The 17,129-nt window shown below is 51.3% G+C and overlaps 1 protein-coding gene across 1 annotated transcript in view; it reads left to right on the top strand.

Moving 5' to 3' along the window:
• Positions 1-3,636: 3,636 nt before the first annotated feature.
• Positions 3,637-17,129, top strand: part of PTPN5 (protein tyrosine phosphatase non-receptor type 5) — a 37,712-nt gene continuing 24,219 nt past the window's right edge. Inside the window, exons 1-2 of the mRNA XM_047072361.1 lie at positions 3,637-3,656; positions 9,646-9,722. Coding sequence (XP_046928317.1) covers positions 3,637-3,656; positions 9,646-9,722 — 97 coding nt within the window. The remainder of the gene's footprint in view (positions 3,657-9,645; positions 9,723-17,129) is intronic.

Genomic DNA, 17,129 nt, shown 5'->3' with positions numbered 1-17,129 from the left:
ATTCATTTATTTATTTACTTTCCTGAGAACCAATTTATTAGCATAACACAAGACTTATTCTAGAGTCTCCGTGGACCTCAGCTATGTGGGGAAAGAGGGCTGTATTAACCGAGAAACAGGCTACACCTGACATGCAAGATGGTGGCAGCTGACGGTTTTGGGAGTTTACTGGGCCCCGTTCTAAGCATTTTCCGTGTATCTTGTATCAAAACTTCTGGGAAGATCAAAATTCACTTAATCTCCTTAAGAATCCTTTGAAGTACGCTGGTTATTCCCATTTTACAGGTGAGAAGACTGAGGGCATAGGAAATTCAAGGATCTTGCCCAAGACTGGGCAGCTACTGAGGGATCTGGAGTTCATACTTGGGCAGTCCAATCCCAACGCCTGTATTTGTGTGTGTGTGTGTTTTGTAAGTTTATGTGTTTATTTTGAGAGAGATGGAGCACTAGCAGGGGGAGGGGCAGGAAGGGAGAGAGAGAACCCCAAGCAGGCTCCACGCTGTTGATGCGGGGCTCCAACTCATGAACTGTGAGATCATGACCTGAGCTGAAACCAAGAGTCAGGTGGTTAACTGACTGAGCTATCCAGGAGTCCCTGTACTTTGTGTTTTTTAGTGAGCTATTTATTCATGCTCGGGGTCTAACCTGCTTTTAATTTATTTTTTCAAGAAACAGATCTTGAACATCTGCCTGGTGTCAGATAGAGTACAGGCACGGGAGACAGGGAGGTCCGTGTCCGAGGCCGTACGCTTAGTGGTTTAAATAAAGCCTGGGCCTCGGGTTGAGGCAAAGTGAGTTTGAAGCCTGGTTCTGCCACTTACCAACTGTGTGACCTTGAGCAATGACTCAGTCTCTCCAAGTCCCAGTCTCTCCGTGTGTAGGAGGAGGACGACAACTGTGTCTAGTTGGTTGGGTTATACTGAGGAATCTGCACTCATTGTAAAGCACAGTTTTGTGCACAGATACCCCGAGTGGGTTGGGGATGCGGGCACCAAGAGATCAATTCTGAACAGAGACGTGAGACCCGAAGACGGAGTGCCCAGTTCTTCCTAAGGGACTCAGGGACAGTTCTGCTGAAGAGATGACGTTTGAACAGGATCTTAGAAGGGGCTTACAGAGCTTTCCAAGCAGGGAAGGGAAAAGGGAGATTTTCTAGTGAAGGGAAAAGTATATTCCAAGGTGTTACAGGTAGGCGTGAGCATATAACTGAATGGAGATGCCAGAACACCGTCACAAGAGGTACGATCATGCCTTCGCGCTGGTGATTGCCAGTTTTCCCCTTTAGTTTACAGCTAAACTCTGTAGCTGGGGCTGGGGAGGTGTCGAGACAGGGCACAGAATGAGTGTTTTTCAGAGTGCTGGAAAACATGGTTAAACCAGATGACCTTTGAACTCTGAAATCTTCGACTGATTTTGGTGGGGGCGGCGGGGGGGGGCTCACCACACAAATAGGGCCACCCACAGCAGATACTAATCACCAGAACTGTACATGGCCTCTGTCAGTAACTGGCTAGGGTGGGAACTGTTCCACACACCTGGAGATTGGGCGGCCTTTGCCAGGCTCCATGGACCAAGGCCTTGTTTCCCTGCTGCTGGGAGCGCCCTCTGCTGGTCCCTTGTCACTCCCCTCCATCCGCCTCATTAAATCCACCTTGACAGCCCTGAAATTGACTCGACCTTAAGGAGAGGCCCTTCAAAGCCATTAAATTTGATTCTCTTGATTTTCAGTTGGCTCTCCTGAGACTCAGAGGAAATGACTGGCCCAAAGTCACAAGGTGGTCTCGGACAAGAGCCCAGGGCTGCTGGGTCCTTGGCCAGTGAGTGCATTTGTCGCTTCCGTAATAGAACACGGCTGCCACCATCACCTACACTCTTCACCCAAACCAGTCTCTCTGGGCTGCTTCCTCACACGGGAAACCTGAGGCCACAGGCCAGGGGAGGACTTCCGGTCACTCCCGTCATGGGAAAGGCACACAAAGCTAATGGCCCCTCAGAGTGAGCTCCTTCAGGGCCCTGGGCAGGAAGACAGGCACGCTAGGATCCACCCCTCTGGTTCCTTCACTAATTTGCCCACTGTGTGAGCCTGGAAGTCACTTGGCCCCCAAGCCTTAGTTTCTTCATCTGTAAAATGGGTTGCAGCCACCTAGGCCTATAGTGAGGACTTTATTTTTTTTTTTAAAGAAAGTCTGCTGATGCGTTCGTGTCCACTCTCTTCCTATTTTCAGAGCATTGTTTTCAACAAAGGCTGAAAGCCAGAAGAGAAGAGAGCTTAGGAATATGGGCGGCGAGGGGCAGATCTGTCATTACTAGCTGTGTGGCCTGGGGGTGGTCACTTCACTTCTCTGAATCTCCATTTTTTCATCTAGAAAACACGGGTAATGAAAGTATGTTCCTCCTAGGGCTGTTTGAAGAATTAAGGTCTGTCTCACCTCCCTAGAAAGAAGAGGAGGGAGATGGAAAACAAGAAGGAAGTGTTTCACAAATGAGCATCTCAGTCAGTGTCCCCGTCCCATGTCACTCTCCATTTTCACTCTCCCCTTGTCAGACAGAGTTTCTCTCCATCTCTTGTATGTGCCCTGATTTCTTTTAACTCCAGGCCTGTTCCCATGCCCTCCTTCTGCCTAGAACAGCCCATGTGCCCCTCTCACATTCCATAGCCGTTGACCCCAGCTCCTCCTTCACATCCTAAATCCCTTCCCGGGAACCTCTCCTGATATCCCTGCCTCATTAGGGGCCTCACTGGTGCCCCCCCAGCACCCTGCCCTTCTCCATCGGACTGGCCACCTATGTCACCATTGCCTTTGCTGACCTGCAGTCCCCCATTATGCCTTGAGCTACGGTTCACGCCATGGCCTGCACAGAGGAGCTGTTTAATAAACACTTGTTGAGCAAGCGAATGTTCTAGTCCCTGAATCTGACTCACACGAAAGATGGAAAACTTCATGTTGCCCGGGCCCCTCCACAGGCTGGACCTCTCTAGCATCCACCTTCCCTTCCCTTCTGCCACACCCACACCCCTGTCTCCCACCAACAGAGCAGGATGGAGAAGTCATCATTTATCTGGGCACATCCCAAGCAGAGAACACTCAGACCCTGTGTTTGGGATCCAGAACACTCCAAGTTTGCAGTCTGCTCAGACGTGGGGACAGATGGCTGGACAGTGGACAGCTGGGCAGGGAGGGTAGGCAGCTTGGCAGGATGGAAATAGCAGTGAACTAAGCATTGGGAGCCCAGGGCTCAGAGCCTATCTGTTCCCCAAGTTCTCTGCACACATCAGTCTGAGTTCTTTGGTAACCAGCAACAGAAACTGACTCAGACATTTAGGCAGAAAGGTCTAACACAGAATAACAGGTAACAGACCTCTGGTCTTGGGCCCTCCTGTGGCAACAGATAAGCAGGGCACCAGGAGAAGAGAGTGGCGACTCCCGAGAGGACATTTGGACTTTCTAACTCTCTGAAAACAGCTGTCCACGCTGTGTGACGTGCCGCCAGGCACTTACCCTCTCTCGCCTCGGTCCCCCATCTGGGTGTTCTAAAGCTGGCTTCTCTCCGTTCACATCTCCAGTGTGCTTTTCTGCGGAGGAACTTCCTGCCCTGGCCCCCGATGGCGCCTTTCCCCATCCAGACACCTTGGGAATGAATTATGAGGAAGCCAGGTGAGTGATGTGTGTGGGCTTCCCTGCAGCCCAACCCGTTGAGGAGGACACGCCCTCTCCATGTGCATGCGCTGGGACGTGTGACTCATTTGCATGAAGCAGTCAGCCCGATCATTTGTCTTTCATGAAAGCAGCATGTCCTTGTCCCATACGTGCTGAACACGCTGATGAACATCTCGATGGCATTATGGGCTGCTTTCTGATCGTGGTCTGGCTGTCTTCTTCAGGCTGGGAAGATCCTAACTAGAGTCTGTCTTCCCAGAGCCCCCAAAGCCACTAACCCTAAGACACTGCCTTCCACTTGACCTCTAATGTGTCCAGCAATAGGCTCAGGCCCTGAACACCTGGGATGCAGAGGTGGCTGAGGGGGTGGGGATGCTCTTAAGTGACTGGAAAGCTGGTGGGGGGAGCAGGTGCATAAACAGCTAACTATAGCAACAGAACAAAGTAAGAGGCAGAGAGAAGTAGTGAGCCAGGAGTGTGGGGGGGCCCCGAGATGGGAGAGCTTGATCCTCCCCAGGAGATCAGGGACTGCTCCATGAAAGAAGTCATGTTGAGGATGAGTAAGACCTGGCAGGAGGGGAGAAGGAAACTTCAGGCTGAGGGAAGAGTGGGAACAAAGGCCTAGAAGTCGGAGTACACGGTGAATAGCGAGGTCTGGTGGTATCAGAGCTCTGGGAGGGTCATAGGAACTCCATGTTAACAGTGACGGGTGTCCCGGGGGCCCCAGAGCCCCAGGAGCATGAAGCCCAGGGTAGAGGCACATCTGCCTGCATTGGGTCCGGAGGTTGCTGGGGGCCCAGGAATCAGGCTTTACCATCCTAGCACCGCCTGGCCCCTCACCCACCCAGGAAGAGGATGCAGCTCTGCCTCCCTCCCCAAACCCAGTCACACATGGGTCCCCTTCCAGAGGTTTCTAGATACCTTGGTTACCTTTCTGCACCCAGCCGGGAGCCAACCCTCATGTTATTTCTCTACACTAGTCCTGGGCAATGCTGGCATTTATTCCATGATACCTCCTATCGGCACCCACCCATCCCCCATCCCACCCCCACCTCCCCCCCCAGGCAGAGGTGAGGTGCGCCTGGCCCATCCCCGACAGGCCTGTGTTAGAATGCTGACTCACCCATCCCGCAGCAGGTACCTGTCCCGTGTCTCCCCCACCAGCCATGAGTTCCAAGAAGATGAGGTGGGCTGGTCCAGGTCCCATCTCCAGCATCCAGCAATGGTGGAATGGCTGTGGGGCACACGTTATCTTCACACACACGCACACACACACGCACGTAAACAGAGGGCGGTGTTGCCACGCAGGCTGCGAGGGGTCTGACCACCTGATGTTATAGATGAGGCTTCAGGGGCCCAGGGTGAGAGAAGATTCCCCAAAGTCGTAAGTGTGTTGGAGGCAGAGTTTAAAGGAGACGTTGGGTTCACAGCAGACTGTTTGTGATAGCCAGAAGGTGGAAACAACCCTGATGTCGATTGCTTGATGGACGGATAAATACAAGGTAGTGTATCCACACAGTCGCATGTTATTCAGCCATAAAAAGGAAGGAAGTATTGATATGTGCTGCAACCTGGATGAACCTAGAAAACATGCTGAGTAAGAGAAGCCAGACACAAAAGACCACGTATTATATGATTCCGTTTATATAAAATACCCAGAACAGGCTCATCTATAGGGACAGGAAGCAGATTAACGGGTGCCAGAGGCTGGGGGTGGGGAGGATGGGCGGGGGGGCTCCCTAATGGGTACGAGGTTTCCTTTTGGGGTGATGAAATTGCTCTGGAACTAGATAGCTGTGGTGGTTGTGCAACATTGTGAATATATTAAGTGCCACTGAATTGTACACTTCCAAATTGGCTAAAAGAGTGAATTTTATCTTATGTGTGTTTTACCATAATTTTAAAAAGGAGTAGATTGGGACTGGATCACATACCACCGGCCAGGTCTGATGTCCCTTCCTCAACCACATGCTACTGGTCCCCTGTCCTATTATAGACCTCCCCTGCCCAGGCTAGGGGTGGGGGAGCCCATGGCACCTCTCGGGTCAAGGGAAGCCCCATGGTCAAGTGGAAGGCTGCCTCACCGGGAAGGCAGGATTCCTGGTGGTGAGGCCTGCTCCTTAGTCACGTGCCTCTGCCTGGGGCCTAGCCCCCATCACCTACCCATCCCACTGACCATCTTGCTCCCAGCTAGTGCCCGATGTTTCTTACGTCTCAGACCTCTGTGTCTTGCTCTTGCCGTCTGTGCCATGAAAGAAGTTCTTTCCCTCGTGACCCCTCATCCATGTAGAAACATCCTTTAAAAAGAAAAAAAAAAGTCTTATTTATTTGAGGGAGAGAGAACATGAGTAGGGGAGGGACAGAGAGAGGGACGCAGAGAATCTGAAACAGGCTCTGTGCTGACAGCAGAGAGCCCGATGCAGGGCTGGAACTCGTGAACCGTGAGCTCGTGACCTGAGCCGAAGTCAGACACTCAATCGACTGAGCCACCCAGGTGCCTCTAGAAGCATCCTTTAAGAACCTGCTGCTATCTTCCCCTTGCAGAAGACTGCCCCACACACAGCCTGCCCCCTCACCGCAGGCCGAGCTCCCCAGGGTATCTAGTGAATAGGTCATCCTCGATTAAAGCAGGTGTGGGTGCGGTCGGTCGTGTTTGTGTGTGTGTCTTCCAGAGATGACTGGGAGCTCCGTTGGGAGGGGCCTGGCTTGTTCGTCACTGTATTCCTAGGACAGCTCTGGTGCCTTGCTCACAGGCCATGCTTGTTGAATGAGGCAGTGGCTTTGGGAAGGTTCTGTCCCCACCCAGATACTCTCCATCAATGAAGGAAGGACAGGCTGGGTAATCTCCAAGTCCTTTTCTCTCTGGGGCTGTCTGGCTGTAAGGGCGGCGGTGCGGGGCCAGCCCAGCGAGTTGCCGCCTGTTGTCGCAGGAGACCAGTTTTCTGCTCCTTTTGCCCACCTCCTAGAAATGGAAGAGGAGAGAGAAGGAGCCTGCAGTAATCTTACTGTAAGCAGCTATTTCTGCTCTTGGCAGTGGGGGGGAGAGAGGGCAGTGTCCAGAGACTGGGCTTCTCCATCCTCCCTGAATGGACCATCTCTTCTCTTCAGAAATCTCATTAAAACCCTTCCCCGAACAGCCTAGCCACGCAGGCTCTGGCCGAGGTCGCCTGGAGTCCTTCAGCGACAAGGCCGAGCAGCGGGCTTTTGCTCCATTTTCCTCTACAGATGAGAGGTGCTACTCTTTCTGCTTTTCTGATTATGAAATTAGTCATTTTCTAGGAAGCTTATTTATAGAGGCCGCTGCATACATGCAGCCCTGAGCTATTCTGAACACGGCTTGGGGCCTCGGAGGCTTAAGGTGTGAAAACAGCTGTGAGTCACACATGGGTCCCCTTCCAGAGGTTTCTAGATACCTTGGTTACCTTTCTGCACCCAGCCGGGAGCCAACCCTCATGCTCCTGGTGCTCTTTACTCTAAAGAGAGAAAAGCCTCAGGATCCCAATCCCCCTGGCCACCAGCTTGATATATTACCCGGACCGAGTCAGACCCCGATTCTGTGCTCCATTTTCCTTCTCTTCTGAATGAGGGGCTTTCTGGATGTGTGATTCTGTGCCTGCTCTGGACAACAGCTGTGGAGCGGGGTTCCAGGTGGCTTCACAAAGACCTGCCCACAAGGCAGCTCAGATAATGGCCGTGTTTGAGGTTCCTGATGCTTTTTCCAAGAAGGTCAGGGCAACATTCACTTATTCAACAAGTGATTATTTACTTATTTATTGAATGCCTATGATGAGCCAGGCACTGTGCAAGACTTTGAAGACACAGTGGTGAATAAAACAGAAATGGTGGCCCCTGTCCTCATATAGCTTACAGTCTAACTAATGCTAATCTCATAATGGCATAAATTAAAATGAAATTTCAAACAGTGTCAAGTTCTAGGAGTAAAAAGTACCAGGAAGTAGAGCCGGGGCAGCTCTCTAGGCAGAGAGAAAAGCATGTGCAGAGGCCCTGTGGAGAAAAGAGCCTGTCCAGTGCAGCTTAAGTGCAGAGGACAAAGGGAAAAAGGGGGTATAAAATAAGGCTGGAGGGATAAATAGGGGTCAAATCATGCAAGACCTAGTAAAGCATGTTAAAGGATTTCTGTATTTTTTCTTAGTACAATAGGATGCCATTAATGTATTTTTTAAAAAGAAGCTTAGATGATAAAAGGTTGAGTTTTAAAACAGTTGATTCTAGCTCAGGCCTGCCCCATCCAGTTGTGCAGATTGTAAACTGCACAAACTATGAAGCCATATGTATTGGAACCATATGGAGAATGTTTTAGGGGCCAGCTTGAATGAATGCCAGAGACCAGTTAAAAGACTGCCAAAGTAATCTAGGCAAGAGAAGCTGGCTTGGACCAAGATGTAGGTGGTGGAGAGGAAGAAAAGTGAGACATTCAGGAGACATGTAAAGGGCCTTGAAGATAGCCGCCTTCTCTCTGCAGGAGGGCCAGGCTCCGAGATTTGAGATTCTCAGAGACCCTGCCGGTCAGAATGAGGAGAAGATAAAACAACGCAATGCCAGTTGAGAGCAGAAGAAGTCAGAATGAAAGGGGTCACCCTTAACCCTGTCTGTCTATCCTTAATTGTTTCAGATCTGCAGCTGGGCCTGAAACTGGCCTCAGGACCAGTCCGAGAGTCAGGATTGCAGAAGCAGTGGGCAGAGAGGCAGCTGACCTCTTGGACTTCATGGAAGTATTATACCGGCAGTGCTGTATTAAAGTTTCTTTTGGCTGCCAATTTCAGAAATCAGTTCACACTGGCTTAAGCTAAAATGTTGGAATTTATTGGAAGGATCCTGGGGCATCTCATGGTTTTGACAGACGTGTTGCCCACTCAAGACTCAGGATGGGCAGAAATGGAGCGGCCCCAAGGCCCGCAGCATTAGCGGTTTTTAGGACTTTCTCTCCAGGGCACTGTAGCTGCCATGATTTAGAGCCAGCACCTGCAGACTCCAGGCCCGCCCCTCCCCGCCCCCGGAATGCATTTGAAAAACATAAGGGGAGAGGATCTGATCGACCCAACCTAGTTGGTGTGTCTAGCCTTGATAAATCAGCTGCTGCCAGGGATCAGAACATGAAGGGCAGACAGCCGCTGGAGCCCATAGTTGATTTCAGGCCGTCCCCAGAGTAGGGGAACCCCTGCGAGCTGCACAGTTGCCCTCAGGGTATGTCTGCTCTACAGACACTTGATGAGGTCTAGCTGATCTCCAGTAACCTTTTCCCAGGTCACGGGTTAAAGGAGAAAAGCTAAGCCCCATGATAGGCTTGGAAAGTGCCCCGGTAGGCTAGAAAGAGGGCTCTCTGATGACAGAAAGAAATAGAACATTTAGAATATGCAAAAAAATACGTATAGCTACGTTTTCTAGCGATTTCTGGAGAAGAGTTCTGCGGGCCACTGAGGCAGAAGGTCTTTGCAGGCCTTGAGGAGCTGGACGTAGACCGTGTGTTACCCACACCCCCCTTCTTGCTCATGCGTGGTTCAAACCCACAGGAGCTAGGAGGCACAGCAGCACAACAGTGAGAGCCTAGCCTAGAGTCGTAGACTGTAATCTCATGCCCCCCTCCGCCCTAGTGAGCTGTTGTGACCTTAGGCAAGTTACTGAACTTCTCTGAGCCTGTTGGTTGATCCCTCATCCATGCTGGAGATTTAGTGTGATAAATTTTGTAAGTGCCTGGCACATAGCAAGCCCTCCCTCCATGGCAGAGGTGATGGTGGTGGTGATGGTTGTAGGGAATGCTACTGCTGATTATTCCACAGGGAAAATGCCTGCAGAATTCTGCTCCTGCCTCTGCAGCTTGTCCCTTCTGTAGGTCGGTCCTTCTGTTCGGGTCCCCCGCTGGGGTAGAGTTACTCAGAGGGACGCAGGGCAAGCCAGAAGCCTTTTTTGTCTTTGTTCAGGGTTTTGCCTTGATCCCTGTTCATCTCCCGTTCTCCATCTGCTGCAGGAGTGAGAGAGAGAAGCACCCTGCTGATGACTCCGAGGGAGGGGCCCTGGACATGTGCTGCAGCGAGAAGCTGCCGGGTGAGTCTTCCTGGCACCCAGGTGCCCCCAGAGTTCCGAATGCAGGGAGAGAGCCCCGGATGACACGGGCTGGAGAAGAGCCCGCTTAGCTGTGAACTTGCTCGAGAGGAGTGACTCAGCTGGTCACAAGGTCTCCGTTTAAATGAGGATTTGTTTTTCTAATCCCTGATGTCTTTCTGACCTGTTGTCATATGAAGCTGCTCTGGGCTCCCGTGGAGGGAAGAGCAGGCACCGAGGGTGTGCCGGGAGGGGTAGGGGGAAGGGTGAAGAGCTGGGGAGGCCAGGGCTGCTGGGGACGTGACCGCCGGCCGGCGGTGTGCGGGGCAGACTTCCGGAGGTAAGGTTAGGAAACACAGACAGGCTGAGTGTGGCGTGAGCTGATGGTGGGGCAGGTAATGTGGAGAAACCACCCAGCGGCCCTGTTGACAGAGCTGGCTGCGAGTGTCAGCTTTGTGCCGCCTGAGTCTGGTTGATCGTGCTTGTGGGGAACCTGGGCGGCTGAACCACAGGCCCTTGCAGTCACCGCGGAGACACGACCGAGGCACTCTTGCCTGTGGGGTGGCAGCACCCAGGCCATGGAAGGAATAAAGGAAAGGAGAATAGGAGGAGTTTTCAACATATTGTTGTTTTTTTTTTTACGGAAATCTTTTTTTTTCTTACTTACAACAAATATCCGTTGTAGGAATAATAGAAAATCTGACAAGTGAAAAAAGTTATCATCATCCCATAACACAGTACGTTTTCATCTTTTTTCCAAACCAAACCTGTAGCTTGTCAGAAACCTCATGATCGGTGAGGAACCTTAGAGTGGAGTCTTCAGTGATACTCTTTAGGATGGACATTGAGAACAAGGAGGTATGACTCTGAAGCGATGATTCTTTACAATAGGTAGTTATTTTACTCACACCTTGAGCCAGTGGCCCAGCTACTGGGGAAGCTTTCTCAGGCCTCCAGGTAAGGATTGAGCCCTTTGGTGCAGTTCATGCCGTGTCCAGGAGGGGGTGCCATTGCTCAAAACACTTTGGAAGGCCTGTTGAGATGGTCTAGGATGGGTGTCATCTTACAGGTGCCCTTGTGGGGACCCGAAACAGCTAGCTTGAAGAACAGAATTCTCCAGAGGGATATGAGAGCTGTCTGTGATTATATGAAAGGTTGTCTTTGTGGAGGGGGCAGCAGATTCGTACTGCGTGTCTTAAACGGCTGGCATAAACCAGATACGGAGAAACTAAAGAGAGGCCTGCTGGCCCACGGGATGCAGAACTTTCTTCCTGACTCTGAAAGTAGTCCGGTCGTAGAGCTGGATAATTCAAGAGGAGGAAAATGAGTGTTCCATCACTGGAGGCATTCAAGTATTGTCTGGATAGACAGTGGAGAGGAAATTTCCACAATGGGTGGGAGGTCGAGATGACATCAAAAGTCCCTTTCAACTATTAAGCGTTCTGTGATTCAGATATGAGTCATAGAATTCAGAGATGATTGTACGACCGGGGATGGCCCGCTGGCTAGAAAAAATCCACGGAAAATAGGACATGATGTATAGGAGTCCAGAAAGGAGCACAGTGTGAAGGGAAGGGCAGCGGCTTTGGCATTTGAGTCTGGCTTTAGGCTGTTTATGGACAAGTCCCTTACCCTTTGCTGGGCCTCTAGTCCTCATTTGCAAATGGAAACAACAGCAATACAAGTGTTTATCCTCACAGCGGTATATTTATCCTTACAGGGATTAAATAAATATAATCACACAAACATTCATTCCACAGATGCTTTTTGAGCACCTACTATGTGTCAGGTATTATCCTAGGTGCTAGGAATACAGTGGTGAATAAAACAGACTTGTCCTTGTCTGGCTGTGAGCCGCTTCTGGAAAATGGGGTGGAACCACAGGAGAGAGACTACAGTAATAAGAATAATAGGGTAAATTCCAACCCTCCCCAAAAGCCAGCAGCCGACTCAGAATGGAAGAGGAGTATTGGTCATCTCCTTTGGAGCCGGCACATTGCCTTCCTTATGATAGGCACTGTTCTAAATACTCTCACATACACATCGCACGTGATCCTGTCCACTGCCCTAAGTAGTTCACATCATTTCCTGTCCCAACTTAGAGATGAGAGGACCAAGGCCCAGGGAAGTGAGAGTCTGTCCAAGGTCACATAGCTAGTGTTTGGTAGAGTGAGGGTTCACTTTGTGCAGTCTCTTTCCAGAGCCCATGCCCCTGGCCACTTCCCCATTCTGCCGCCCTTGTCACTGTGGACACCCATCATTTTCTGGCACCCTGTGAACTGAAGCAGGAAGAGCTAAGGTGTGTCTGTCCCCAGGGAGGAGCCTGCAAGAGATGGGCAGTGTCACTGTGCCTGCCTTATCTGCATTCTTCTGGAAAGCACTTCCTTCCAAGGGCTAGGCAAGTCATAGGCCCCTCTAGACTCTCATGATGCCATTGTGATTGGATTTTGCAATGATGTTTTGCAATGATGTTCTACCCTGCTTCCTCCATGGGACCATGAGTTCTTTGAAAGCAAATGCCTATCTGTTTCATCCTCCATGACCAGCCTTCATTCACTCATTTCTTCATTCATTGAATGACTGTTCGTTGAGCACCTGCCTGCACAGGGCACTCCTGTAAGCAGTAAAGATTCAACAGTGAACCAAACAGAAAATCTCCACACTCACAGGGCAGTGTTGTGTCCTGAGTAAGAGCAGGGACTCTGGACCTAGGCTTGATTCCACCACTTGCCCCTGGGATGATCATGGGCAAGCTATTTAACTTGATTTTACAACTGTGCCTTGATTTTACAAAATATAATCAAGAATACTGGGGTACCTGGGTGGCTCAGTCGGTTGAGCAACTGACTTTGGGGCTCAGGTCATGATCTCGCAATTCACAGGTTCAAGCCCCGCATCGGGCTCTGTGCTGACAGCTCAGAGCCTGGAGCCTGCTTCGGATTCTGTGTCTCCCTCTCTCTCGGCCCCTCCCCCGCTCGCACTCTTATTCTCTCAAAAATAAACATTAAGAAAAATAAAATTAAAAAAAAGAATACTATTTACTACCATGCAGAGTTGTTGTAAGATCACATGAGTTAATGAAAACCTCAGAACGGTACCTGGCACATAGCAAGTGAGCTATAGGCATCGCTATTTAGAGAAAGATAGACACTGAGTAACATAAATAAAATATTTAGCATGGCAGATAGTGGTAAGTGCTGTGGAGAAAATTAAAGCCAAGAAGGAGGCATGAGAAAGGACCTGGGGGGTGGTTTGGCATTGTAAGTAGGATGGCCCCAGAACCTGGTAAGAAGCAGACTTCCATAAATGCTCATCAGTCAGAACCACTGACCTGAGCAGCAACCTGGACATAAAAGGAGGGGGGCGGTTATAAAGGCTGAGAGAATCGGGGTGCAAGGCCTTCAGAGAATGAGCTCACGGGCATTGCAAGCAATTGCATAATGATGGGGTAAAAATACAGCCCTCCAGTAATCTGTTCCCCTCCCAGCTGGCTTCCTGCGGGGCGAGACGAGGTGGAGTGAGGGCTAGCTGTGCCTGCGTGACTCACGTGTTCCCACACGCACCGCCAGCAAGGGGCGGCATGGCCAACACGCCCGGCCACGGTCACCCGGACCTGAATCAGCACCAAGCAGGTCGCGGAGTCCTCCCAGATGGAGATTTCTGGGTGGAAACATCCTCAGGCATCGCCAGCACCCCCAGGCAGCCCGCAGCTGCCTCAGGACAGGCTCGCTCACCCACACCCCCCGGGGCACTGCCCGCCTGTGCTCACACGCTTGTCTTAGTGCTCACTTGTCCCAGCCCCGTGCTCGTGTGTGCACGTGCACATACCCACACGCAGCTCCCCGGGCACACGCCCCACCTCTCTCTGCCTCATGCAGCCCCACGGGTGCACACCCACTTGAAGCTCCCGCACCTGCGAGCCTCCTTCCTCTTGCGCACTCGGGATCTCTTGGCTCCATGGGGCCGTCATCCAGACTGCTCTGCCTGCTCCGTCATTCCCGCTTTAGGTCTCTTTTTCTTCCGCAGCCATGCCTCTTCTCATGTACACTTATAGATGAGCGGGCACACTCCTTCCCTACCATTCTCTACCCTTTGCCCAGGCCCTCAGCTGTGCACAGTCCCAGGCGCTGGTGTCCCCTCTCTGCTTCTCTGTGCGTGCGTGCACACACACACGCGCGTGCTTTTTTCTTCTCCCTCATGCACACAGTCTTGCACACATGGTCACTCTCCTTTTCTTCTCTCTCACTCCCCCTTCCTTGCTCATTTACTTGCTCACATTCACCCAAACACATTTATACATTCAAACTCACACTATCCCCACCCCCCCAACCATGTGTAGGTGTTCATATTTGCAAGAAACCAGCCAGCCCCGCTGATGCTGGGGCCTCCGCTCCTTCCCCAGCCGGCACCACTGCAGTCCCAGCCTGTCACCAGCAGCTTCCTTTGGGGTACGGGCTGGAGGAAGGAGGTGGATAAGGCCACCGTAGGTGCTAGTGATGGCATGACATCACCAGGTGCTGCTCGCACTGTCTCCAGGGGGCGGGCCCAGGGCTGGCCTGCTCCTGACATTTGTAGGGACCCAGGCCACACTGCAGAAGAGGCCCCTGGTGGCACACCACCCTCTGCTGAGTCCTGCTCTGCAAGGGCCCTTGTGTGGCATGTGGGCACGTCAGTCTGTGGGTCCAAACATGGTCCACATGCCACCCCGATGCAGCCCTTCGGCCACCCCTCAAACCTAAAGGTACCCAGGCAGGAGGCCACGTCCAGCCGCAGGAGGGTCTACTGCACCTGTGCAGGCTTCAGGATGTTTGGTTAGAGAGTTCTAGTAGCCAGAGCATGGCCTGGAAGGGAAAGCGTGGGCACACCCACTGGGCCCTGTGGACTCCTTGCCCCATGGGGACTGGCATGGCCAGAGGGGAAGGGCCTCAGCCTGGGTCTGAGGACAGCTCTGCTTTTAGAAATAAGGTGCTCCCACAGAGTCCCACAGCCGACAGCTGGCTGGAGCCATGACAGTCACCGCCACCCTGGGATTTAAGTGTGCCATGATTAACCGATTCTGTGCAAGGTTGTGAGTAGACCCTGAAGGCCTGAGTAGGCCGTTGCCCAGCTGGCCTCTTGGTGACTCTTGTACTGACTCCCACCTGAGTGCCAGTGCCTTAAAGGCTACCTTCTGCCCAGCCCTAGGTTCTAAATCATCACGGGTATCAAGCTGACCCTCTTTGGAAGGGGGCAAAGTCTAGGTGTCAGCTAGAGGCCCACTGCCCTTCCTGGGTGGCCTTTTATACAGTAAAGGGGATATCATTATTGAGGAAATCTTCGTTACCCTAACCTGCAGTGACTGTCCTTGGCCATCACAGAGGGTCACATTATAGTTTTCACAGCTGTCCCATCATGACACAGACAAGGCCTTGGGCCAGAAACCAGGAAGAAGGGCCAATTGAAAAACCCTTTTATCGGGGCACCTTGGTGGCTCAGTCAATTAAGCATCCAACTTCAGCTCAGGTCATGATCTCATGGTTGGTGGGTTCGAGCCCCGTGTCAGGCTCTGTGCTGACGGCTCAGATCCTGGAGCCTGCTGCAGATTCTGTGTGCCTCCCTCTCTCTCTGCCCTCCCCCACTCGCTCTGTCACTCTCTCAAAAATAAATACACATTAAAAAAATTTTTTTTTAAAAAAAAGAAAAGCCCTTTTATCAATTTGACAAACTTTTACTGAGCATCCACTCCATACCCAAGGCTGTGCCAGGCCTTGGTGACCCAGTGAAGAGTGAGACAGACCCTGGTTCCTGCTTTCAAGGAGGAGGGCACCCATGGAAGGGTGTACCAATAATGTAACCTTATCTTGGGGGGTCACGGAAGTCTTCCCAGAAGAAATGGCCTTTATTTATTTATTTTTTTTAATTTTTTTTTTTCAACGTTTATTTATTTTTGGGACAGAGAGAGACAGAGCATGAACGGGGGAGGGGCAGAGAGAGAGGGAGACACAGAATCGGAAGCAGGCTCCAGGCTCTGAGCCATCAGCCCAGAGCCCGACGCGGGGCTCGAACTCACGGACCGTGAGATCGTGACCTGGCTGAAGTCGGACGCTTAACCGACTGCGCCACCCAGGCGCCCCAGAAATGGCCTTTAAATTGTCACCTGAGGGGTGAGCAGGGGCCTGGTCCTGGTTCGTGTCTTTTGGGACCAGCTATCAAAGCATTTTAAGGAACAGATTAACCTCATAATGTCTCCCATCTCCTCACCCTTTTTCTCAGCAAAACCCCTCTGACTGGTACCTAGTATTGGTTCACACTGGTCTAGTAGGAAGTGCAGGAGCCCAGATAGACAAACATAGAGAAGACAGGCCTGGGGGGATATAGTTGTACTGCTGAGGGGTCTTGTGCCTGTCGACAGCAGCCTGGGTTCTGTTGGCTTTTATTTCTTTGTATAATTGGGGTTCTGTTTTCATCCAAAGTTTTTAATGCATTTGGGATTCTTTACCGGCTAGCGGTACAGTGAATCGTCTTTGTCTTGAGTCTTCAGAATGGAAACTAGAGAAGAAAAAACAAAACAAAACAAAACAAAAAAAAAAACAACAGCATTTGGATGTGCTAAGAACCCTAATTGGAGAGCATTGTGTAATGATACCATTGTATTGGGAAAAGAAGTACCAACCCAGGTACTACTGATTAGTGATGGTATAGGGTAACTCTTCTCAGATACCAGGGCAGATATGGAGGGATGAACCCATGTAGCTGCGTCTTGGGATGCTGTGGGGAGGCAGACCAATCTGGGTTCGAATCCCAGCTCTGCCACTGACCAGCAGCGTCACCTCGGGTAAGTTATCTGACTGCTTCGGGTTCCATATCCTTTACTCTAAAAGGAGATAGTACCGTGATGAGATCTTTACAGAGATCTTGTGAGGGTTAAATAAGCTGATGCATGTTGAGTGCCCTGTAGATGCTAGCTTCTAATGGTGGTGAGGATTGTTCCGGGATATGGAGTGTGAACAGAAAACCCTCCGCATATTCCCAAGGGCCCGGGCATCAAGTCCCCCACCAGTCCTTCAGCCCCGGAATGGACAGTATAGCTTTGTGAGTCTTTCTTGACTCCCCGCCGCAGGCCTGAACCAGCACAGACACATGGGGAAGCGTTGTCTACTTGCAGAGTCAGGTGGGGAAAGGGGCCAGGGTTGCAGGGAGGGACAATCACCCATTTTCCTCCATCAGTATAGAAATGGTTCTGATATTCTTAGAGAGTTACCTGGATGTGTGATGTGACTGGAGTTTTCACAATGGGAAGAAAGGCTATCTGCCTCCACACAGGATATTGCTAAAGACCTTTCAAACAAATGGACATCCGTGGCATCCCTAAGATATGCAGTGACAGATGCTGGCCTCTTTCTCCTGGGCCTGGCCCAGGGACTCATCACT

This window comes from Lynx rufus, unplaced genomic scaffold (assembly GCF_022079265.1).
Source record: "Lynx rufus isolate CCGP_SWC_20201006 ecotype Redwood Valley unplaced genomic scaffold, mLynRuf1.p SCAF_9, whole genome shotgun sequence".
NCBI classification, from domain to species: domain Eukaryota; kingdom Metazoa; phylum Chordata; class Mammalia; order Carnivora; family Felidae; genus Lynx; species Lynx rufus.
The sequence above is the reverse complement of the archived record's forward strand: the minus strand, read 5'-3'. Positions and strand labels throughout refer to the sequence as shown.